Here is a 26,091-nt window from a genome sequence, read left to right on the forward strand (position 1 = left end):
TCTATCCTGACAAATGCTCCAGTCCCTGCTGCAAAGAAACACCCCCATAACAGGACATTACCACCTCCGTTCTTTACTGTAGGAATGGTTTTATTTGGATGGTGAGCTGTATTGGGTTTCCGCCAGACATATCGTTTGGTGTTGAGGCCAAATAATTCAATTGTAGTCTCATCTCATCTCATCTTCAAGGTGCGTTTTGGCAAAGTCGTGACTGTATGTGGCCTTTCTTGAGGAGTGGTTTTTTTCTTGCAACCCTCCCATACAAGCAAAATTTGTGGAGAATTTGTGATTTTGTTGTCACATGTACACAATGACCACTCTTTGTCATAAATTCCTGCAACTGCTTCAGAGTTGCTGTAGGCCTCTTGGTAGCCTCTCCGACCAGATCCGACCGGCTTTTTCATCCAGTTTGGAGCGACGTCCTGATCCAGGGAGGGTCTGTGTTGTACCAAATACCTTCCACTTCTATAATAATAGACTTCACTGTGTTTCTAGGCATTGATAAAGCCTTTGAAAGGGAGAGAGCGCTGTACATTCACTCCCCCACCTACAATGGTTACGAGTCCGACTCTCTAACCATTAGGCCACGACTTCCCCAGCAATAACCAACAGCAGCAGCAATTTAGCAGCAGCGTAGCAGATCTATTCCACCACGACCAAATACTCCTTTGTCTGTCCATGGTGAGGAAGAGGAGATTGTTGCAAATTACAAATACCTGGGAGTCCATATAAATAACAAACTGGACTGTACATAAAAATCCAACAGCACTCTTCAAGAAAGGTCAAAGCAGGCTGTATTTTCTGAGGAGGCTCAAGTCTTTTAATGTCTGCAACACTATGCTGCAGATGTTCTATGAGTCTGTGGTGTCTAGTGTAATTTTCTATGCAGTGGTCTGTTGGGGAAGTAGTATGAAGGTGGCAGACAGAAATAAACTGGACAAACTAGTTAGGAGGGCTGGCTCTGTACTTGGCATGGAGCTGGACCCTGTTCACGTTGTGGCTGAGAGAAGGATGTTGTCAAAACTTTACTCAATCATGGACAATCCTTCTCACCCTAGTATGAAGGTGGCAGACAGAAATAAACTGGACAAACTAGTTAGGAGGGCTGGCTCTGTACTTGGCATGGAGCTGGACCCTGTTCACGTTGTGGCTGAGAGAAGGATGTTGTCAAAACTTTACTCAATGCTGGACAATCCTTCTCACCCACTACACAGTGTGCTGGTCGACCAGAGGAGCACATTCAGCCAGAGACTGATTACTGCCAAGTGTTCCACTAAGCGCTTCAGAAGATCCTTTATCCCCGTGGCCATCAGGCTGTACAACTCCTCTCTATAAGTGCTGGGACATTTTTGAGTAATGCATGTGCAATACGTGTTCATTTCATATGCAATAAGGGAATTTTCTTGTGCAATGCAATTTATTATTATTATTACTGCCTATTTATTAATACTAAGATTAGTGTGCAATGCATACTATATAACTACTGTGCTTAATTACCATTACTATACTGGACTTATTATATTCCACATTTGTCATTCCATTCCACTTTAATTAATTTCATATTTGACCTAAACTAGCATTTTCACTGGTATAGTTTTATATTATTATTTGTATGTTTTACTTATTCATTTTTAATTTTATTGATATGTAGGTATATATTTATTCATTTTATTATCTTTTTCTTTCTTTCTCTCTTTCTTTCTTTCCATCTTTCTTTCTTTCTTTCTTTCTTTCTTTCTTTTCTTTCTTTCTTTCTTGAGAGCAATTGTAACATGGAAAGCAATTTCCCTCTGGGATTAATAAAGTTTTTTGAATCTTGAATTGACATTGTCATATCTATCACCATGCTAAAATCTTCTGAGAGTTGTCATGATTAAAATACTTTTATTCAACAAGAATGCATTAAACGGATTAAAAGTGACTACATTTGTAGATACATTTATAATGTTACAAAATATTTATATTTGAAATAACTGCTGTTCTTTTGAACTTTATATTCATCAAAATATATTTTGATTTAATTTATATTCATCATGGTTTTCACAAAAATAATAAGCAGCACAACTGTTTTCAACAATGAATATGAAGGATCATGTGACACTGAAGACTAGAGTAATGCGGCTGCTGAAAAGTCAGCTTTGTGAGCATCTTTATGATTTGTAATCTTAAAGGAACATGCATGACACAGGCCAAAATAACAATGGGAATTGAACTTATCTTAACTAATGAAAGACTACCGTAAATATAATCAGACCTTCACCATATAGAACATAACCTCCTCTTACGATCCCCTCTCCTGCTGGAGGCCTGGTTAACCGCATCACTGTTTTCTATAGTTTAGAATTACTGTGGTTTGTGATCTTTCTCACACTAAACGTATCTGTTTGCTTGATTTATATGTCTGGAATAGCTGAGCCATTTGTCAGGACTGAGATTTCAGATGGTATGCTATTGAAGTTTCATTTTTGATCTTTCCTTTTGAATTGAATTGAATTATTATAATCTGTGACATACTGAGGAATTCCCCACAATCTGCATGGATGTACACACCCACACAAACTCAATGTCAGACACATTCACAAACACATTTTCATTACAGCTGGAAGCTGTAGGATAATTGGGTATTGCTAAGTCATCCTATTAGTTTGAAGCATGTGAAGTGAGTTTCTAAAGTGTGTGTTAGAGCATTAGAGAATGACCACGCATATGGGGAGGGGAACTTTCTCACCTGGCGTGACTGAAATTTTATAAGCTGGTTTCCTTTCAACACTTAAAGTGTATTCGTGTGTGTATGTTTTGCTTGGTGGCTGGGTCAGTGGTGCAGTGTTGTCCCAGACAACCCTCAGGTGTGGAAAAATACACACATACTGTATACAGAGAGAGAAAGATAAACTGCTAGTCAAATATTTGGACACATTTGATGTCATGATCTTAAAAACCTTTTTTTTTCTCTTGTATTTTTTAAAAAGCAATTTATTTCTGTTATGGCAAAGCTGAATTTTCAGCAGCCATTACTCCAGCCACATGATCTTTCAGAAATCGTTATAATATGCTGATCTGGTGCTCAAGAAACTTCCTATTATCATCATTCTTGAAAACAGTTGTGCTGCTTAATGTTTTTATTAAAACCATGTTACATTTTCTTTAGGATTCTTTGAAGAATAGAAAGTTCAAAAGATCAGCATTTATTTGAAATAGAAATCTTTTGTAACATTATAAATGTCTTAACTGTCACTTTCGATCAGTCTGATGTGTCCTTGCACACGCTAACTCTGCTGTTCTGCGAGGTCATTACCCACAACAAAAAAACCCACTGTCTTTGTGTGAGGTATGCTGGCAGACCTTCAAAGCTGTAGGACTCATGTACTGCCCATGTTTTACTAATGACTGAAAGCATTAAAGCCATACCGTCTGTGTGCACACATAGACAGGAAATTGCCCCTATTAATGGAACTCATCCAGGTTCTCAGTTCTTGTCTACTATCGTATCCTATTGTCTCATCTTGTCTCCAAACATCTTGTCTCACTTCTGCTTTGCTCAGTGGTTAGTCTTAATACAACCAAACATTATGTATGCAATAACCATTATTATTATTAATTGTAATATTATTAATATTATAGTATCATGCATTCTTTTTTGTAATTTTTCTAAACAGAAAAATGCTTTGTTTCACATCAGGCAAAGAGCATGTTGCGTGGTGATGGTGACGTCCATCTGGGGGTAGTTTAGGGATAAAATGCGATGGCTGTGTTCCTAGGTGCTTAGTGAAATGGCCACCTTGGGACTGAATCAAGGCCAACACAAGGCCAAATAAGTGTGTCACCTGAGCTGAAGTGGGACCTCTTAGAGAGAGAAATAGACTGCGTGTGTAAAACTGCCCACTTTTACTGCTCGGGACATTTACTAGAAGCATGCTGTAACTTAATAAGTAATTTCATATTTCCAAACAGACTTTCTTTCTTTTTATACTCTCCTCTTTTCTCCCCTCCACTGAACAGTATCTACCTACTCATTGAACTTGCTTTTAATTGTTGATTTTAAAAGTCTGGCGCAGCTTTAAGGCATCATGATCTCTTCAGAGATTGAGTATGTTGCTCTCCCAAGTTGCTGCGTAGTTGGTGATCTGTTAGAGGATGATATTTCTGTTCCTTTTGTTCTCTGCAGACATTTGACCTTTTGGCCATCTGGCTTTCTGTACTTAAATCCTTTCCCTTTTTATATTCCAAAAAGTCAACGGAAGCCCAAATGGAACATGAACTGTTTGTGTTTCAGCAATAGTGTCTGTGCATTCAAAGTGCATATCCATCAGAGTTTGTATGTGTCTCCGTTGGGGTGAAGTGGGGATGCAGATGAAAGGACATTGATGCGCTCTTGGCTTTTAGACTCTATTCAGATGCGCACAGAGTGAGTATTGTTAAAGGAACTGGCTCTCCTGGAGCTCCACTGCTTTGAAGGAATTGCCAGTGCATCAGCTTGATATTGTCAACAAATGAACATGTTCGTAGTACAGCGAAAGCAAGTTAAACATTGCTCTTTTTGCTCTAGTTCACAATCACAATAACTTTTGGTGAAGGAAAAAGTCACATAGGGTAGAGAAATCAGATGAAGTTGGATAGAGGGACTAGCTGCATTTTTCACAGAATGCTGTGCATTTAGGTCTAATTGAATGTGAAATGTAAATGTCTTGAAATTCTGTCTTATCTGCAGATAATTCATGTTTTAAGCAAACATCCCAATCCATGCATCAGTCTTTATAATTACTGTACTTTTTTTCATTACTTATAATTATATATCGCATGACAAGAACATGTCCTGATCATATTTTCCCCCAAAATAATAAGTAAGAATAAGAACATATATGTTGATGTAATAGTATATATTGAAATTAAATATGAAGCTCAGTTTATAACCATTACACATTTTTGAATTATGACATTATTTGATAATGAAGCACTCAAACGCTCTTTACCATAATGGAAAAAGAAAATACATTTATATAATGTGAAAACATATTAGAATTAATAGTGTTTTAAGTTGAACACTATGAACATAATGCCCCCCAAAACCCCAAAACCTTATCATAATGATTCTTTGATTTAGGGGTGAAATGCATCCTGGACAATTTTTTTATAAATTGCCTTTTAATATATGACCACATTAAGTCCACAGTTTAAATAGTTTTAGTGGAACAAGAAAAATAAAGCACCCAAACATTTGGAATGCAGCATAAGTATTTTGGAAAGTGAAACTACAGAATTTAGGAGGGGCACAGTAAAAAAAAAATATGCCAGTTGACTCGTTTTAAAAACTTTCAAAGTGAAAACCAGTTTAAAATGAGCAAAATTATTTGGCCTAAAAGTCTGTTATCTAAGTATATAAATCACCCACTGTTTCTGTCTCAAAAGGTCTCCGTCAAAACTGGCGAAACCATTAGAAACATTGATAATTAAAACTGACTGATAATTGAAGAACATTCATGCTTTGAATGGTCAGGATATTGAGGTAATCCAAGTTGATTTCTAATCGCTTCGAGAAAATGTATTGAAAATGAGCAAATGTGTGTCAACTTTAGAGGACCTTTTCATTTCCTTAATAAAGGAGTAATGTCCTTAATAAAGGGCAGATAAATAATATTCACTTTTTGACTCATACTTGGCATGTGTAAAGGGCATTCTACTATGAAAGATCAATGCTGAAATAACTGTTTTTCTACCTGCCAGCATGACTGCCCTTCTCTTCAAGACCCACAGCTTGCATGCGATTCCCCCCAGTTTTTAGGCACCCACCTGGGTCTCATGAAAGGGAAGGAGTGTGTGGAGTCTGGAGCTTGTGGCTATGTGGTCTTTACTTAACCTCTCTTGTGCATAAGTTAAAGACAATGCTGTTACCTTGACAAATCGCCCTTTTTTCCAAGAAGTGTAATCTTTACCATGTTCTTTTCAGCATGTAGTAAGTTCTCTTAATATTCATCGAGTGTCATTATAGCATTGTTGGCTGCGTTGTCGTTTTGAAGAAATTGCATATTGTTGTCTTCTTTCACATCTTTCCTTTCTCCTCTGTTTTTCCAAATAATCTTTTTACTCTTGTCCATGTTGTTCTCTGAAGACTTCACATGTTTTGTAGTCTTGGTAATTAAACAAGGGAGAGGGAGAACTGATGTGTTTTTATCCCTGGCCTTCTTTGACTAGTCTGGTTTCTTTTTGTTAAGTAAAAATGGAAACAAAATACACTGGGTTTCATAGGCCTCCCCTGTCGTGTTTTAACTGTGGGTGGATTGCCTTTACATATTTTCCCATCTAATCTTCCCCAGTGTAATTAAAGCTTTTGGATCACTTAAAGTGATAAAACATTGTTTCTGTTAATGCATTGGGTCCAGATTACCATATAAAAGATTACAATTATGATTTTCAGAAGACTGTGGTTCATTGCTTGTGTAAGTAGCGCCCCCTTGTGTTCACTAGAACAGACTGATGGTACGTTGGATGGGGTATAATAGATACAGTATTATGGAATATAATCAGCATATAGTCCAGTGAAAATGAGTGTGTCTATGATTTATAAGTAGATTTTAAGTTTTTGCTCAGTTTGCCAGATTTTTGTTCAACGTGCTGCTTTCTTTTTGGCTGTAGCATCTCATCTGTCTGTCTGACTTATTTTGCCTTTTCTCCACTGCAGGACATTAACGTTTGCATCATGGAGAACTACCCAGAGTGCTCTAACCCACGTCTCTTCTACATCGTTCCATACTTTTGTGGACAACACCCTCAGTGCAGGTAATTATGACCCATCACTCTTGGGGTATTAATGATGAAGATGGCTGAAACCCACTCAAACCAAAAGCTAACACTCTCTTTAATGGCATTCACTGAACTTGTGCAAATAAGATTCTTGTTTGCATTTTATAATGTATTTGAAATGCATGTTTATTGTTATCTGTGGTGGTTATAGAGTTAAAAAGCTGTTTTGTAATCGTGGAGATTTTCTTCCTATTCTGCACTTTCACAGGCTTAAAAGGATAGTTCACCCAAAAATCTAAATTGTCATCACTTACTCACTCTCAAGTCATTCATGAAGACTTGCTTCAAAATATATACAAAAGAAGATATTTTGAAGAATGTTTAGGTTCCCATTGACTTTCATTCAAAAAATAAAATGGAAGTCAAAAGAAACTGTTAAAAAATATTTTGAAGAATTTTGGTAACCAATCAGTTTTGCTTCCTATTGACTACCATTTTATTTAGTATCATTACAATAAAAGTGAAATGTAAAATGTCATCAATTTACTCATCCTTATGTGGTTGAGTAAATGATGACAGAATTTTCATTTTTGGGTGGACTATCCCTTTAAGATCTTGTGCTGTTTTCAGAAATAAATTTTGTAAAATCTCTTCAGTTAAGCAAGCTGAAAACTTTGTATGATTTCTTGTCAAATAATTGGCAGTTTTTTTTGGTCTGCCTCAGGGAGCCGGATGTTTGGGCTGTGGAGAGGGCCAAACAAAATGTTATAGAGAACTTCCTACTTGTAGGAATTCTGGAAGAGCTGGAGGATGTATTGCTTCTGCTGGAGAGACTCCTACCTCACTACTTCAGTGATGTCCTATCCATCTACAAGAGTCCTGGTGTGTTTTATTCAATTACTTTGAAATCATATGTTAGAAATGAAATACAAATAAAGAAAATAAATACATGTAAATGCTAATGCACAAATGAATGAGCATGTTTGAACATGCAGAGATTCAGGTGAAAAAATAATAATTAAAACACTCTTTCATTATCTTCTGGGGAGATTTTGTAAACTCATTTTGCACATCAGCTTGAAAACAATAATAACTGAAGCATGTGCCAAATTATTTTTAGCTGTCTTGAATTGCACACTGTAGCTTTCTCTGTGGCTCATAGTTTTGCAAATCTGATTTTTCTGCAGAATTTTGGAAGATGGGGAACCTTACAGGAACAGTGAAGAAGCACATGCCCACTCTAGAGGCCCTGCAGGTGCTTTACCAAAGGATGAAGTATGAGTATGACTTTTACAATTTCGTTCGTGACCAGTTCCATCTCACTAAGAAGAAGATTGGCCTCAAGTCCGCCTCCCAGAACTCTAGTCATGAACCTGACTTTCTCCATGAGCTTGCCCTCAGGACTCATGAGCCTTTGGAGGAGGAGGAGGAGGAAGAGGATGAAGAAGAGGACATAGGGCAGGAAGATGCCAACATCTGGTTGGTTCAGCCCTGAGTAATAGCCATGGAGGTGTAGGCATGGCAGATATCTCATAAGCTTGATGTCTACGTCCAGTCAGGAGGTAGAGTCAAAATTCCCAGGTTAAAATTGGGTGTGTAACCCCTGTTTTAAATGGGACGGCCCTGCACGACACTCTCAAGAGTAGCACTATCAAGAGTTATTCAGAAGGGTCTGAATAATTATTTAAGGAACCAACAATTGTGGCAAAATTATTTTGTTCATGTTAATGAAATTGAGTTGGTTATGGTCATTTCCTGGTGAGATGATTCAAGATTGAAATTACAGGGATTTTATTGGATTGTCAGAATGGAGGGATGGACTAATTGTGGTATAACAGAATGAGATGCTGTGGAAGTCTGATTTTTAGGCACTACTCCTGTACACCTGGAACCTGGGTGATCGGACTCACACATCAAGACACACTTTCACACGTGAACAAATTCAGACTACGCTATGACTAGGCAAGTGAGGATCACAACAACGTGCCAAACCTTCAAAGTGCCAAGGATTACTGCATTAAGCTTAGAAGCTGTAGCTGTAATCACCGTAAACTACTCAAAAACACTAATCAGCTCTCATTATCTTATCATCTCATTCCCCCTCTGGTTCCAGAAACCTGCTGCAACTCTGTGCCAGAAATTCAGTGCTAGTCTTTTTTTGAAAGGATCTTTTTTTATATTGTACATGTAAGGTGTTGTACAAAGAATCAAACACTTTTGAATGCCTGTAAGATGTAAAATGCAGCACACTGTTCATCTAAAATGTTTGATGTGGATGTTAAACATTTCCTTGCCTTGTCAGTGTGTCAACTGTTGTGTTCAGTCATTTTATAAAATCGGGCCTTTAAGTTCCCATTTGGTACATAATGTGCTAAGAACACTTGAAGTAGTTGTTCACACGAAAATGTAAATTGTAATGATGTTTTTTTTAGCAGCAATAGAATTTGATCTCATTTATCTCAGTGTATAATGTAAAACTACTGGGATATCAAACAATACCCTGCTAGTTACAGCTAAACAATTCAAAGTTCACAAGTGGTTGACACTGTACTCGTATGCCAGTGCCTAATGTTTTGAGTAGGATCACAAAAATTAAAACAAAGTAACAAGATGGTAATATCAAACTATATTAATTATTTTGCTGGAATATACTCCGGATCAATCAAGCTGTCAGACAGCACATGGAAAAATAAGTTTGACAACAGGACAGAAAATTTTTCATGAATGTAAAAACATGAGTTTGTACATTACATTTAAACCCAATTTAAATGCTGCCCACAGATCAACACCTATAGGTCCATACGGTTCCTGTAGTGTATTTTAACTGAAGAATGCATTAATTAGAGGTCAGCCTGATGGGGCATTTTTGTTGAACTATGCTGGTAAAGTGAAATGAACGATTAATACATGACTAAATAAATGCTATAGCTACAAGCTTTCACAGAATTTAACACTTCCCATTTAAACTTGCCAGTTAAGTATATAGGTGTATGTACTTGTTTTGTGTTCAATGTGGATTTTATATTGTTTAATTTATTTTACAGTATTACTTTTGATGATTGCATTCCATGTACGAATCTCAGGAAAAAAAAAAGAGCAGATATATTTTTGTTTTTTTGGCATCTAACAGCTGGTAAATATTAAAGCATCTGATCATTGTTACTTAAGGACAGATGGAGTGACTCTTTTGGATACCAAAATTGAATGAAATTGCTATTATTACAAATTAACTGCACCTTTACTGGGAAAGCTCTCAAAATAAAAGTATTTTAACAGCCGTTGTAGAAACTTTTCATATGTGCTGTATGGAAATATTTCTTATATTTTCTTATTTTATAGTAACAAAATTATTTATATTTTGTATTTTAATTGGATTTTTATAGCAGTTTAATACCCTAATATTCATATTAGTTATTTTATATATGGATTATAATAGTGTTTACTATAGATTAAAAAAATGATGTTTTGTTTGCGACCCCATTTAAAGCATACCACGACCATCTCTAGAATTCTTATTTGAACTGATTCATTTATGACATTCACTGAAACTTGAAGGGTTTGAGTGTGTTCCCGCCTCCAAAAGACTGCGCGAGCAAATAGCATTCGAGTGTGGGCCAGTGTTGCCAACTCATTTTCAGAGAAAGTTGCTAAAGGAAAGTCGATTTATTGCTAAAAGTTGCTAAATGTTGTTGTGATGTCATTGCGTAATCACAACACAAAATTGTCACATCATCAAATCTCAGCAAAAAAAATATTTTATATATGTTCATTTAGATTTGTTTGTAAAATAATATGCATGATATAATATTAAAATATAAATAACTGTATTTGTAAATACATTGAATTGTTGAAAACTTGCACCTTTTTGAATTATTACAATTTAAGTTTTTTTAGTAAACTAGCAATTCTACACATTCTCAACAATTATGCTTTAAGCAGTGTATTAGTAGTTAGTTAGTATGCTACACTCTAAGAAACGTCTGTAAAAATAAGGCACAATCTACTATGTTAATATAAAATAATTTTCTGTAATGTTTTTTTTTACCTGCATTTAAATTACACATTGTGTTTTTGGGTTACAGAGTTACAATGGATAATGGATAATGTCCTGAAAGATTTTCCATTTTTCTTAGTGTACTAACTGATCAACAATCGCAGGTACAAGCTACTAAAAAAGTGTATCATAAATGAACAAATATTCAATTATCAAATTATTCAATTATTATTATTAATAAATTGAACAATTGCAAATATCAGCTAACTCAGTTCTCGTGATGTGTGTACTGCTAGGCATCTGTGGTTTTCTCTTTTTGTGTCATTTGGATGGAAAATGTGTGCCTTTTTATTGTCTGAGTCCTTATCAAAAGTTGCTAAAAGTTGCCAAATAAATTTTTTAAATTGCTCAATTTGTTGCTAGGTGCTTTTGGAAAAAAAAGTTGCTAGGGTAGTCTGAAAAGTTGCTAAATTTAGCAACAAAATTGCTAAGTTGGCAACACTTGTGTGGGCTGTGAAGGCGCATTTCATTTATTGAACCTACTGATTGAACGATCACGCCCCGTTTACTGAATGAGTCCAGTGGTATGAACAAGCGAGCAAGGTATAATAAAAAGCACCGGCTAGAAGGGATACAGCTGCGGCTACTGGGCATGCGCACATCAATAAAATAACTATTATTGTTTTTTCATTTTTTATGCTTTGAATCGATTGAGCGAGTGAATAGTTATTCAAAGATTCACTCATAATACGTGTATTTGTCACCACCTACTGGTGTAACGATGCATAACGTGCATAAATGAATCTGGTGAATGGATTCAAAAGTATCGAGTCACCAGGATGAATCAAAATCCCTACCACTAATAAATACGCCCGCGGTCTTCTCTCGGAAATGTCAGGATATGGCAATTGTAAAATAGCGGTATAAAATAATTTTCTGGACGCTTGTTTGCAAAGCATTCTAAAGAAACTGAGGAATTACTGCAAAGGCCTGATGCCGTAATCAAGACTCAAACTGTCCTTCCATATCTTATCAGCTTGGATAAACATGCAGGACCTTCCATCACATAAAGTGAAGGTAAGCAACAGAATTTCTTATTTATAATTTAGATCAGGGCTGTCCAAACTCGGTCCTGGAGGGCCGGTGCCCTGCAGAGTTTAGCTGCAACTTGCCTCAACACACCTGACTGGAAGTTTCTAGTATGCCTAGTAAGAGCTTGATTAGCTGCTTCAGGTGTGTTTAATTGGGGTTGGAGCTAAACTCTGCAGGACACCGGCCCTCCAGGACCGAGTTTGGACACCCCTGATTTAGATGTTCACATATTTTCTGATTACACATCTGTTTTTTTTTCACGCACCGTGAAATATTTGGTTGTTGATGTGTCGTCAAACCCAAACGCTCAAAATGACTGAAAGGTAGAAGGTAGCGCTTTTTTCATGTGCCAAATGGAGGTTTTAACGCCAGAGGTTTGAGTATTGACTTTCTTACAGATACTATATGCTGCCTTGATACACGAGAGAGAAATAATATGAGATAAGCGTTACAGTAAATAAGAAGCTGCTGCAACAATCTGCTACAGACCGTGCATACAATGTTTCTTAAATGCGTAGTTCATGCTGTTCTGGATGTTTAGCTGTTTACAGAGGTCAGTGCTGTCACTGAGAGAGAAGAATTCTATTTCAGTGATATTTGTAAGGTTTTAGGGACATTTTCTGTGCACTATTGCATAAAAATGACTGTTGGTTATTTATTTCGTTTTTAAAGAAGAGAGTAATGATGCCTCTTGATGAGATTAATGATTTATCAATGATCATTTTAATCATCTTTTTATTTTATTTTAAAAGAAATAATGCATCTTGAATGTTAATTGACATTTGTCATAAGCAAACTTTTATTTGTCTGTCATCTATATGTGAAAGATTAATGTGTTTTGAAAAGTTTGAGAAACACTTGTTTGTATGAATGAATTTGAGTAAGCCAAGGTGTATTTCCCCAAGTTCAACAGAAGTGGGAGCTTCTCTGTCATCTAAGGTTTGTCCTGAAATCGGTGTCTGTGTTTGCATCGGTGTAGGCATGTGTATTTGTGTTTAGCTGGGTCAAAGTGCAGTGTCCAGCTGGCCCTGTCCTCATAGGATGATTTCTATTTGTGCCAGCACTGATAACCCAGACCTCAAATACACAAACAGGGTACAACGTGTCTTTTTAAAAAGTTTTCAGCAGCTTTTGAATAAGTGATATCAAAAATGGCAGTAAATGCACAATGCCTGTTCCATAATAAACGAATGGGTCAATTTGTGGTGTAGGGTGTGTAAAGTAGGCCTGCTTGGACTGTTCCAATCATAATGGAGATTAATTTGTAAAATATGCTTGTGCTGACAATACAATAGTACTCCAATATACACAAAAACAAAAAGGTGTGAATGCGAATATGTCCAGTAGGGGCCATAAGTAAATGAATAACACACAAATTGCCCTTTTGTACATTCAGAATCTCTGATTGCAACAATAGACTGTTAGGCTATTTATTTGTGACTCTTTTTTTTTTTTTTAGTAAGGGCTGGCAGTGCACAGCTTGTCCTGGGCCTCCTCCCCTCTGTCACAGCGAATGAGAGACGCCTGCCTTACGCCCACTAACCTGGAAAATATTTCCCACCTTTTTCCATTAGTAGATGAACAGCACAAGACAAGAACTTTTGTACTTACTTCAATCACCAATATGTGTAACCACTATAATTATTTTAATGAAACACTAATTTAGACATGATATCATATTTAATAATATATGACATTCTTTAGGCAATCGTGTTGCTATGACAACTGTACATGACTATAGCAAGACTCTACTACCCCTGTATCTCTGGTCCAAAAACACAATAAATTCATAAGCTTGAGGAAAATAGTATATGCATTGAATATTAAGTCTAAGAAGTCTATGACGAGAAAGATAGCTGTATTACAAAAAAATCTAATCCTCAAGTCAAGATTTTACAAGTGTTTTTAGAAGATAATACTATTTTGAACTCTTCTACATTGCATTCCTCATGTCATGCTACACTAGGGAGAACACAGAACAGTACGATAAAAATAATGAAAATATTAAGTAACAAAACAAAAGCCCCCAGAATAATAAAGTTCTGCAGTACTATGAACAATACTGATAAATCTGGAGCTAACCGTGAGATGCAATTGTATAAAAAACAGCTTGCACAAACAAGGTCTGTCTTTCAATGAATCATGCATAGAAACATACCACACCATTAACTGATAATGAACAAGTGTTTCCTTTGTCCACTGAAGCTGAAGCCAATGCTCTTGCTAATACAGTCCGTGAAAGTAAGTAAATGGTGTTTAAGATCCATGACATATTAGTGCATTGTTCATTTATCATTATTTTACTATGTTCACATTGCTATAAGAAATTGATTTGCAAAAACTATTGCTAAAATCAGCAAATTGTAAAAACTAAAGATGCGGTCACATTTACTTTTACTGGTGAAATCCAGTCATTTCAATAGGAGTCCACGCTGTTTTCACAACGGGTTCAAGTTGGTCACAGATTCTTGGTTTGAAAGTGACTTCTGTGTGAACTGTGCTTCATGCACTGCTACACTTATTGACAATAGAACGTTTTGCCCCAAAATCTTGCTGAAATTTCACTAATGTGACTGCACCTTAAGAGTCTGTGCAAGTGGTTTCGGCTGAAATGCAAAAATGTAATGTATTAGTGGTTTAAATAAATGAGGTCCTGCCTTGCAAGCTATTTGTTAAAATTAACATGATATTTTTTCAGAACAATTACAAAATATAAAAACGTTCACAATCAAATATACCAATATTTTTTTTAATAATGATCCAAACTCTCACTCAAACTCACTCACAGCCTCATCTATTCACAAATGCCTGCAACGACAAAATTAGTTTCACACTTGTCAAAAACATTTGATGTCTCATTCAGACTTGTATATTGGAGTATGTACTGTTCTCAGTCAGTCAAGGCACTTTCAGGAATCCTGTGTGAAAATGGATTTAAGCTTTGATGCTTTGGTTCATCTCTAGCACATCCACTGCAGTGTTCTTTTTGTTGGGCTTGGAGCCCAAAGCTTCAGCTTCTTCCAAAGTCGAGGTGAGGGGCTGTCCCAGAGTCTCCGGAAGAAAAAAGGTCAGGATCCCAATGATGAAGGCCAGAATTCCCACAATGAGCTACAGAATAATAGAGAGCAGAAGCTACTGTATCACTGTTCAGTCCGGCAAATATATATCATGTTGTATCATGCTTCAGTTCTAGAGTTACACAATTGACCAAACAGTACTACATTAATTGAGTGCTGTTACTGTACATACCTGTGGCAGATAGATCCAGATGTCAGCAAGGTAAACACAGAAAGGAGCCACCACACTACCCACCCGACACATCATACTACCACTGCCTACAGCCAGAGACCTGTTGGACCAGATATAGTGCCTTATATTAAATATGGTGTCTATGACCAGTGATCACTAGATGATCATCCTACAATCAACTTCAGATATGCCCAGTAAAGAAACTAATGAAACAGATTGTTTATAGAATTATATGAATTGGAACATCGTAAATATTGTCAAAGAATTAGCGGAACTAGATTAAAGTGAAGCAGACCACAGCAGGGAGATTGAAAATGAGTAACTTACTTTGGTGGAGTTTAATCAAGTCCAATTATGATATTGTGTTGCATGGCAATGAATGTTTTATACTATAGTACCTCATCTATTGCAGTGTGAATTGTGAGGTAAATTAGAGATAAGCAGCCTGAAGGCTGGAATTCTCTACATGATTTTGAAGTGTTAGTTGACGAATTTCTGAGCCAGTCTGTAGACTTTAGTCAGTCAGACTTGACAGATTTTCCAGAAAATCACATAGTGTATGATGGGCACAGACTTTGAATATTTTGGTTCAGACTATGAATGTATCCATTTGGAGGATATCAAACATGTTTGATATTTTGAGCCAATTTTAGAACACATATTGTTTTCTTTGCAATGTGTTTCCTATCAAAAAGGTGTGTGTTTCTGCATGAGTTTGTTGTGTTCAGACTTGAACATCTGGTAGTCTGATCCTCAATCGTTTAAGTGTATGATGCCCAGTTTTTCTCTGTGACCATTTACTACACAATACTAGGTGTATGACACCTAGTATTATACAATCTGTGTATTCCACAGTATATAATGTATTCCAGCCTTCAGTGTGGATGGCTACATATAGTGCATTAGAATACCTGATAATTGTGGGGTAAAGCTCACAGGTGTATAAGTAAATCAGACCAAATGCAATGGCAATAGTGAATTTCCCTGTCATACTCAGGACTAAAGCCAATATCTCAATATCCTGAAACAAAGAGAGAGAAAAACAGAGTGTAACTATATTTATCAGCAACAGTGTTTCAGTCATCAGCTGTTTGGAGAGGTTGCCAGTAGCAGGCCATAACAGGGCTTCATTAAATTCAGGATCCGACACAAGACTAAACGTCCCCAAGACATGTCCCCTTTGACCCCCTCTCAGAAGCAGCCAGCTGCCATATGTATAAACAGCCACTTAGATGACAGGTCTATTTATAGATTTTTGGAGCAAGGATAGCTGTACTCAAACCACACTCGGCCATTTCAGTGTGTCAGGAGTGCAGCTATTAGTTATGAGGGGTGATGCGATCCTGATGGAATATCAACCCACTAACACATTCTTCTTAGCCTTTGCTTTCAGTGACCAAGGCTGTTTGGAGAAATGTGCTCCATTTGTTTCAAAAATTACATCTCTTTATTTCAGAGTGCTGTTGCTCCTAATACAGTATGTTGATATTCAGACCAACAGCACAATTCTGATTATTTTAGACAATTCAATGAACAATAGGGTAATATTGAGTAACTTGATCCACCGATATCCGTTGCGCATATCTGAGCAACCACACAGGAGTTTGATTCAGTGACTCACTCATAAACTTGTTTTTGTTTCCAAATGAATCAGTGGCTGTGTCCGAATATACATACTTCCCTACTATATAGTACGTGATAAACGGTATATGAAAATAGTATGTCCAAATGCACAAAATCTATAAAACAGTAGGCGAAAAGTACCCAGATTACCTACTTCTTTCAATGGACACTTTTCCATGAGGCCATGGGAGAGGGTTTGTGAATGGCATAAAAGGGACGCATCTGACATTGGTGGGTCTGGACTACATTCGTACTACTTACTTTCATTCTATATAGAATACTTTTTTTTTCTGGTTGCGAAGTAATTACTTATTCAAAACAAGTACCTACTCTGAGAGTATAGGATTTCGGATGCAGCCAGTGTTTGGAACAAAATGGTTGAGGGATTCAACGACTCGTTCATAAAGACAGCCACTTGTCACCACCTGCAACATTTTGTTAAGTAGTTTTTTTTTAGACACAATTATTGCAGATTCTTGCTATGATAAGGGTTAAAAGCAGTTAAATGTATTGATTCTGATTCAGTTACGTCGTGTAAGCATAGCATTTACCCGAAGTAGCATCTGAAACATTTTCACCTTTTTAACCTTTCATCCAATAGCAATTTAACAACCATGCTAAACGGACATACTGGGCATGTGCCTACATGTATTACTCTCAAGAAGCCAAGCAGACTATCTTACACCTGCAGATCTATAATTCAAGAGGCTGCCAGGACACTGAGGAAACTGACATTTATTTTAAGTTAAACTGAAATTTGGCACTGACCTTGAGGCAAAGTTGTCTGGTTGACACTTAACACCAACTACAGCACAGAGAGAGAAAAACATACACGACTACCGTGCCTCACATATTCAGATGATTTTTGCATGTAAAAATAATTCACATTGCCAGATGGTTGAACACAGGTCTTGTGACACCAGCAATAACACCATATGGATATATGCATTGAAGCAATCTGTAACATACAGCTTGCTATTAATTATTAAACTCAAGCGAGACCATTTGGACAGTCAGTTTGACAAAACACAGTAAGGTTTTGGGCTTGTTGAGACCTGCACCCCTGTGTATTCTCTGGCCAATCACAAGAATAGGAACAACAATATTGTTTTTGGTAGAAATGTATATCCTAAAGTAGCCTGAGTTTTGTTTGTTTTGTTTGTTTGTTTTTTATTTTATTTAAAAGGGACAATACACATTAATTAACATAAGTAAACAAGTCTACTATGTAAATGTGCCAGATTTAGTCATTCAGGCTAATTTTCATCTGCAGTCCCTGGCAGGGTGATGGTAAGAACCATAATTCACAAATACACAAAGCAGAAACAAACATATTACAAAAACCAGAATACAATATATATTAAAAAAAAAAAACTCTACTTCAAATTATGAAGACATATTTGATTATCCAATAACCACCCTTAGTTCTTAAAAGGATTGTAATACCACAGATCCTACTAGGAAGTCACATGAGATTCAACTCTATCATGTCACATGTGAGTGTGTCTAAGGACCAGACAGTAGGAATTAAAATAAGGAACATAGAAGAACAGGGATATCATCTACACAAGCTTTTTCACTGCATTCTCGTCCTCTAAATAGAAGAGATAGTGCTTTTAAAACCTTGTTACTATACCAACACAGCTGCCAGTAATTTGTTGAAATAATTACACGGGCACTTTCTTTGGTATATGAGGTGGGATGTGTATGCCGTTACTAGTCGCTTCACAAACATACTTGTGTGTAGGGGTGGGCGATATGACCAAAATCTTCTATCTTGATATGAGTAATTTGATTTCATGGTAACGATATATATCATGATATAGTTTTTTTTGCTTTAAATAAGGTCTTTGTGATATCAACATTTTTGATACCATTGAAATTTCATTGTCATTCTTGTCACCAGTGTCAGTATCACAAAAAACGAATACTAGCCTAAATAAAAATAAAAAAAACTCAAGCTCACTGAAGACAAGTAAACAGTCAGCGATTAAAAAAGAATAAAAAAATAATTACAAGCAAGCAATAGGAAAAAAACTACTGTACTGTAGAACAAATAAATAAGAAATGCTACATACATTGTATAAAGTAATCAAATGTAAACACTGCATATTCTTCACTGTGTAAATTAAATATATATTTCTTCTTCTAAAATCACAAAAGTGATTTAGTCAAGAACAATGAGAGATTTTCTTTCCTTTGTTGTTTGATTAACATGAATGACAGACAGCAGGAATATTTAACTGCTGTCACTTTAAGAGCTGCCCGGTACTGTTACACATGTGTTTTCTTTCTCAGCTGTTTGTGTTCACGTAAGACCTAAATTACTGTGTTTATGAGGATACTTGCAAAGACGGGCATTTTGACACATACAAGTGTGTGTATGTACTATTTACCTGTTCAAGGCCTATAAAGCGGCAAAAATAATACAAATAAAAATCACTTGTTTTTAAACCCCAATGCTTAAAAACGTGTGCAAATGATACATTTTCGTGAACACGTAGCACAGCAATGTCACGTGAGCGACTGGGCATGTAACCGCGATAGAGACAATCGTCCGAAATCTCTACCGGTTAATCGTGACTGTCTACCAGTATATCACCCACCACTACTTGTGTCTTGAAGACTTCAAAACTGGTTCCAGAAGATGAATCCGGAATGCATAACATTTAGTAAATGTATTACTGCTGTTTAAAACACTAAAGAAAAAGAGTAAAAAAAATTGAGAAAGCGCATGCAAAAAGGTTTATCAAAAAAAAAAAACAGAATGAGAGGATCTGATGCAAACAGCTGCCCAGTTACCATGTGAAAAGCAAACATGTACACAAACACATGTCTACTCTTGCCAAGGTTAATCATTCATTTTAATAATCACTTAGTTCCTCCCAGAGGTAATGATAATGAAGCAACTTGTTGCATATTGATCAGACCTGTCAAACCAACTTAAATTTACAAGTTTGCCCAGATTAATATTTTCCACAATTTAAGAATTTGAAAGGCTAGTTTTTAAATTTTGTGGCTTTGCCATGGAAACTAAATACAATGCCCATTTGTGCTTCTTTCCCTATAAGTATAAGAGGCTGAGAATTAGGTTTGTTTGGATTCCTAAATAGCAAATATATTTAACTGTGTGTGTGTGTGTGTGTTTTAAAAACTTGAACTGATCTTTAAAGTTGCCATGAAATTAAAATTCACCCTATCTGTTTTGTAAATACATGTTATAGGTCTTATTTTGAAAAATACATCCATTTAATTTTTTTAAATGTGTTATATAATCAAAATGTTATATACTTCTCTGTGGTGATGTTTGCAGGACTTCTCCAATAATTTAGTCTGCCTAAACGCAGTTCCTGCAAGATCAAGTTCACCTGCTTTCAATGTTGAGTGCAAGACAGATCTCATAATCCAATCAACAACCGAGGAATAGAACTAAATCCCTGTCCTCCATTTTTTCTTTTTCGATACTGTTTCGATACACTCGGATTTACGTCACAATATGGAAGAAAAGATTTAACGCTACTTCCGTTTCATTGTGACTTTTAACGGTGTAATGCTATGTCACAGTGTGTGTATATATATCACTTGGATTCACACAGACATGATCTCATACCTGGGGCACCACAATAATGAGCATGCAAGCTACTCCACCAAGCAGCAGAGCTGGGGCACAGGTCTTCTTTCTGCCAACCCGGTCCATTGCAAAGCAGCCAATTAAGTATGACGGAACCTCAACAGCACCTAAAAAAGGATATTTAGCTTAAGTGCTGTTAACTTCTATACTACTGAAACTAAACTGCATGTAGTGCAGCAGAAATTCTCAAATTCCAGCAATCCAATACATAAGGCATCATACCAGATGTGTTTGCATGCTTTTGTATCTCTTACACTATTTTCATTAAACATATTTTTTGCTTTAAATGAATAGTTCACCCCAAAATTATTATTATTATTATTATTATTTTATTTTTTTTACAATTAAAGGGTTCCGTTTTTTGTGCACAAGCCACACTTATGATACTTTTATAATGCATTTCCATCATGCTTGAAAGTTACACTCTATTCATTGTAAATGCATGGAAAGTTCATTATTCCAAATGTAATAATGATAAAAATTATCATCTTTTAAATGGAAAAAAGTCATTTCAGTTTGGAACAACATGAATGAACAATGACAGATTTTTGGGGGAGAGAAGGTGAACTGTTCCATTTAAAGCATCAAAACTTTCTTGAGAATACATGCTAGCACATACAAACAAACACACATCAGGCCATTACCAGCCAGGAAGAGATTGATATACTGGTTTCCTCCAAGGTTGACAGACCCGAGGCTGAAGACATAGTATCCCAAGCTTCCGATGAACCAGATAGCCCAACAGGTGGCGCTGCGACCGGCCATTTTCAAGCTTCCAAACATGTCCAGGATGCTTAGCCTCTTCTCGACTTCCACTACTCTTCCATCCTCCTGCTTGTTGTCGTTCAACTGTGCTCCATCACATTCATCCTTTAGCTCTGACACCTGAAGTCAGTGATATATTTAAAGGGGTCATATGATGCTTTTTTAAAGATCATTATTTTGAAAAGCCGTTAACGACCACTTTTTCCCATATCAATTATTTAACACAACTGTTCTCATCTTTCAAATAAGAACTTAGAATATTATAATATAATGTTTACAATAACTCACAGGCTCACAGCATTTCATGCTGATGCAAGTTTTGTCATTTCTGTGTGTGAAAAATATGTTCTACCAGTATCCTTGAAAATGTTTGCCACAGATTTTTGGCAGCAATTGCTTTGTGACAATTATTTTTCTTTGGGTTTTAAAATGGTTCTTTTAAATTTCCTTTCAATTTATGGTACCTCTATATTTTTGCATGTCTCTTTTCTTTCCATTTCCTTATTTGGGTGTGGAGTAAAGCCGTTTCATCAATCCAACTATGGAACTAGTATCTCATAATCTAAGGTAATGGCAGGATGGCATATTCTGAAAAAAATATGACTGAAAAGGGTATAATTCATGGCAGGAACAGAATTCCTGTCGGTGTGAGTCTACCTTAAGGGTGGGTGGCAGGCCATTGAAGTAAGCCATAGTGTCCAGCAGCTCCTGGGCTTCCTTGTACCGTCCTTTAGCCATTAGGTAGAAGGGTGTTTCTGGAAACTTCCAGCAGTAGAGCAAGAATGGAGAGGTACTGAGGGTGAGGATGATCTGGTAGATCCACCAGACGCGAACAAGGTACCCCACTAGAGCCACGACCATGATGCCCACAGCAAAGGCTGCGTGCACATGCATAGAGGTCCATGTGCGCACCTTAATTCCTGTAAACTCTGTCACATACACAAAGACTACAACCAGATACCCGCTCGACACCTGCCAACACACACACGCGCACAGAGAGAGAAAGGGGTTAGTAGAAATAAACAATGATTAAAATGACTGAGCAGACAATGTCTGATTGAAGCAGTGAGGATGGCAATGAATGATTTGCTTTACTGACCATTTCTTCTCTTTCCTTTTACTTTTCCCCCCCTGGGATGTTCTTTAAGTTATTTTATCAAACATTGTGGTCAAGCACTTAAGCATTCTACCCCCTTTTGGCAATCATGATTCAGGTACAGCTAATCAGTATTTCTGTTTTGGCACAATTAATCGGTAATTATGAATCAATAATCTGACATCTTTATCAATATATCAGAAAACTTTGTTTAATTTATTTCTGCATCGAGTAAGTAAACGAGACTGAAGATTTGTTTTAACTGGGCGGAAGGTGTTATTTCATCTTTTCTGATATTAAACTACAGTTTCCAATTATAACGATTATAACGAATATAAATTATTTTTGAAGTGTTAAATTGCTTTGTTGTTTTATAAGTTATTTTTCATTTCTAGCCAGTTTTCACCATATTTTTATTCTTTCAGCTGTAGAAGTCTGAAGCTTCTCAGCTGTGATTAGAAGCTTTGATTTTAAACAAAAATGCAACAGCTAAAGAAGTAAAAGATGTGGGGTAAGTAAAATAACTGAGAAAGACAGGGATGTTTAATTAAACAGCTTTAAATAGCTACATCACCAACCCTCAGACTGTAACTTATTGCAAAGTATTTACTTGAGACACATACAGCCTAATTATGTATGTGCATGCATGAATGTAAATATTCAGAATATGGGCCAGTCCACTTACCATTGCAAGAAGGAAACGCATCAACACAAAGAGGTAGTAGTTCCCTGTGAATGCAACAGTGACCCCAAAAAGAAACTGGCACAAGCTGGTAGCCATCAAAATGGGGCGCCTGCCAATTCTGGAAGAAGGAAAAGGAAAAATTTATATATTATAAATGTTTTCAATTAACTACAGAAAAATGTTTGTAGCTATAGACAAATAGCTTTATATAAACCTTTTGGTTTATATTAATTTCAACTGAAGCATGAAAAGAGACTGGTTGTACCATTCAGTCAATTGCCAGTTCATGGTAGAAAGATTCACTTGTTACAATTTGATATTTATGTGTGAACAGCTGTTTAAGGACAAACAGGGTAAATGTATTCTCAAAGCAAACCAATGGCCTGTTTTTGCATGCAAATGTCTCATTTATGTACACCAGCATGACTTCACCTTTGACCATTACACATTTGATTCTGTTCCTGTGCATTCATTTAATCATTGAATAAGTTATAAGGATACACATTGGCAGAACAAAATAATACTCCTCTGCTGTTGTACAACCATGACCAATCTGATGATGAACATGTACAAATAGACAGTAGTAGCTCCAGTTCACTGTTGTCTAGTATTGAAATGAACAGTGATTCTGTCTTCATGGAATGTGAACCTGTGATATCCTGTTTATGTGCAGCCATGCAGTGTCTGCATGTCTCACATCCTGTGCAGTTCTCTCAGCGCTCTTAGTTTTCTTATTGCAGAATCAAATATTTGCCAATTGTAAACCATCTTGCCATATTAAATGTTCAGGTATAATGTGGATACAGTGCACTTGTCTTGTCACAATCCATAATCATGATTTATGTGCACTGTTCTGTCAACAGCTACTGTGTAATAATACCTTGACAATCCATTTCTGGAATCTCATTCCCTTAATTAGTTGCCTAACCATGTTTTTTTTGTCCTATAAATAAATAGCCTATTTCAACCAATAGGGTAACTTTTATTCACATTTAACCATATTAAACCATTACATTTTCACTCATGAAAGTATCTGTTCTTTTTGTTCATTGATTTCTCTGAATACATTTGAGATGTGCAATTAAGTGGTTGTGTAAACAAATGCAACACAGACAACTTACCTGTCTGCGACGTCCCCAAACACCAATGCTCCAATCAAAACTCCCAGCATAAAAGTTGGCTGTGCAAGCTTGGCCAGCCATTCCTTCTCACACACCAGGTCCCATTCTGTTACGATGCTCTGCTCAACCTCGCTGTGATCATAGACAAAGCCACCACATGACTCTACAGTCTTGTTCCCAAAAAACTCGTATTGAAAATTGATGGCATCAAGTCGCAGCGCTTTTAAACAAGGACTAAGTTCCCACTGGTCTCCTCCAGCTGTCCGTACAACCACTGGTCCATCACCTGGCTTATAGTGAGTCCATATATCTGGCAGCGATGTTGAAGAGTGATTTCTATATAGAACGTCTGTGATATTTGAAGGAGCGTCACATAGAAATTTAGGGGTTTGAACTAAGAAAACCGAGGCCAGGTAATGTATTCCACATGAGATGGCCTGGAAAATAGCAGCAAAGTAAAGACATGCTTGAAACCTGAAGATAAAGAAGGATCAAATGGAAGTTAATTCATCAAATGACATCAATTTTTAAATAAACTATTCATTGATGTCTATAAAGCGGGACAAACTATTGTAAGATTAAGGACAAATATTTTGCAAATATTGACATGCAGGCAATAAAAGTCTGTTTATATTTTTTACATTGTAGTGTCAGTTAATTTTATGGTAAAAACACAGCTGCGGTTTCCAGAATATTTACAGTTGTGATATCCTGTTTAACATAGGCTACTGTACAATATTTTTTCATAAAATTGTATATGCATTTGGCTACCTTCTCTGTAAATTATAAGACAATATATTTTTTATTTTACTTCTAAAACGTTTTTTAAACGTAGTAATGTCTTTTAAAATAAAATATCTGATATAGTAACGTAACCTACAGTTTTTGTTAACTTAAAAATACGAACTTTTATACATTGTACAGGATTGGATATTCTTTTACGTCATGTTTCTAATACATCTAAATCGCTATGCGTATTTATTAAAGGCCACCAACATAATGAAAAATTGGCATCATTCATGCGATAACGATGATACACTCTAAAAAATGCTGGGTTGTTTCAACCCAATGTTGGGTCAAATATGGACTAACCCAACTGTTGGGTTAAATTTTGGTTACATTTAGTTTGGTTACATTAGCTTTTTAACCCAACAGTTGGGTTAGTCCATATTTGACCCAACATTGGGTTGAAACAACCCAGCATTTTTTAGAGTGTATGGAGCAAATATGAAGAGTTTTGATGTGATTGCTGTAAAACACTTCTCAGGAGCAAATGGGTACCTTTTAAAGTGTCCAAGTTCGTCGAATAGTCGCTCGACGCCGGTGGTCATTTTCAGCTCGTGCAGGATCCGCAAGAGTGTGAAAGGGCTCTTAGGTGACACTTGTCAATTTGTAAATGTTTGCTATCCTAGATCATAGTAGTAGGAGGGGCGGTTTCGGTTGGGAACTTTCCAATCCAAGGCAAGCAACGATTAAAACCAAAAAGTTTGGGTAGCGTTTGGTAATGCGACACCCAAGAAGAGTCCGGAGCCGTCAGTGCCCTGAACAGCTAAAATTAGATCATACTGCTTCATCTTGTGAGTGGGTAGTGGAGCTGTGTGATTTTGAATGGAGCGAGGAGCGGATCCAAGAGCGCTCCACTGCCGCTCCATCACGAGCACAATTCATGCCAACGTCCCATAATACAACTGCAATTTTACCAAGAATTCACATGTTAAACATATTTAGCTATAGCTTGATAGAGAAGGATCACTCAAATCAGAAAGAGTATGATGACCGCAATGGACATGAGCGGGAAGTTAGTTCTCAAGGACTTTTGTTCCTTCTAGATACTGAATATTTTCGGCTGAAAGCGTGATTTAAACACGTATTCGTTATATATACGTTACAACACTTATTCACACGCAATGCTCCCTCAATAATGCATTCAAACAAATGTAATCTTACAGTGCTACTTCATCTGTATCCGATTTCGCATGAGCAGAAATCTGTAAGAAACGCAACGATCTGCAGATAAAATAACGGACGAAAACGTAGGCCTACTAATTTTCGTCCTCCACAAACAAAATAATAAGCTTGGCATCTGGTAGGAAAAAA

The 26,091-nt window shown here is 36.5% G+C and overlaps 2 protein-coding genes across 3 annotated transcripts in view; one reads left to right on the top strand and one right to left on the bottom strand.

The window, feature by feature from the left end:
• usta (uronyl 2-sulfotransferase a) overlaps positions 1-10,010 on the top strand; it is a 76,546-nt gene extending 66,536 nt beyond the window's left edge. For both annotated transcript variants that reach the window (XM_016293721.1, XM_016293730.1), the window contains 3 exons: positions 6,677-6,774; positions 7,463-7,620; positions 7,926-10,010. In XM_016293721.1, the coding sequence (XP_016149207.1) occupies positions 6,677-6,774; positions 7,463-7,620; positions 7,926-8,233 (564 nt within the window). In that variant the 3' untranslated portion in view covers positions 8,234-10,010. The remainder of the gene's footprint in view (positions 1-6,676; positions 6,775-7,462; positions 7,621-7,925) is intronic.
• A 4,460-nt stretch (positions 10,011-14,470) lies between these two features.
• Positions 14,471-25,528, bottom strand: LOC107602826 (solute carrier family 22 member 16-like). The gene is made up of 9 exons (XM_016295421.1): positions 25,276-25,528; positions 23,995-24,468; positions 22,874-22,991; positions 21,750-22,064; positions 20,972-21,212; positions 20,307-20,434; positions 15,985-16,094; positions 15,074-15,173; positions 14,471-14,932 (listed from the first exon to the last, which is right to left on the bottom strand). The coding sequence occupies exons 1-9, from the start codon at positions 25,323-25,325 to the stop codon at positions 14,759-14,761; spliced, it is 1,710 nt and encodes a 569-aa protein (XP_016150907.1). The 5' UTR covers positions 25,326-25,528; the 3' UTR covers positions 14,471-14,758.
• Between the last annotated feature and the right edge of the window lie 563 nt (positions 25,529-26,091).

This window comes from Sinocyclocheilus grahami, unplaced genomic scaffold (assembly GCF_001515645.1).
Source record: "Sinocyclocheilus grahami isolate Dianchi unplaced genomic scaffold, SAMN03320097.WGS_v1.1 scaffold15.1, whole genome shotgun sequence".
Lineage (NCBI taxonomy): Eukaryota > Metazoa > Chordata > Actinopteri > Cypriniformes > Cyprinidae > Sinocyclocheilus > Sinocyclocheilus grahami.

Bases quoted from the DNA above. Each gene is read 5' to 3' on its own strand.
- LOC107602826 (XM_016295421.1), bottom strand. From the start codon at position 25,325: ATGACCACCGGCGTCGAGCGACTATTCGACGAACTTGGACACTTTAAA. The intron at 20,435-20,971 runs GTAATGGCCTGA...ATCCTTTTTTAG, and splicing joins TATCAATCTCTTCCTGGCTG to GTGCTGTTGAGGTTCCGTCA. The intron at 14,933-15,073 runs GTATGTACAGTA...ATTATTCTGTAG, and splicing joins TCTGGATCTATCTGCCACAG to CTCATTGTGGGAATTCTGGC.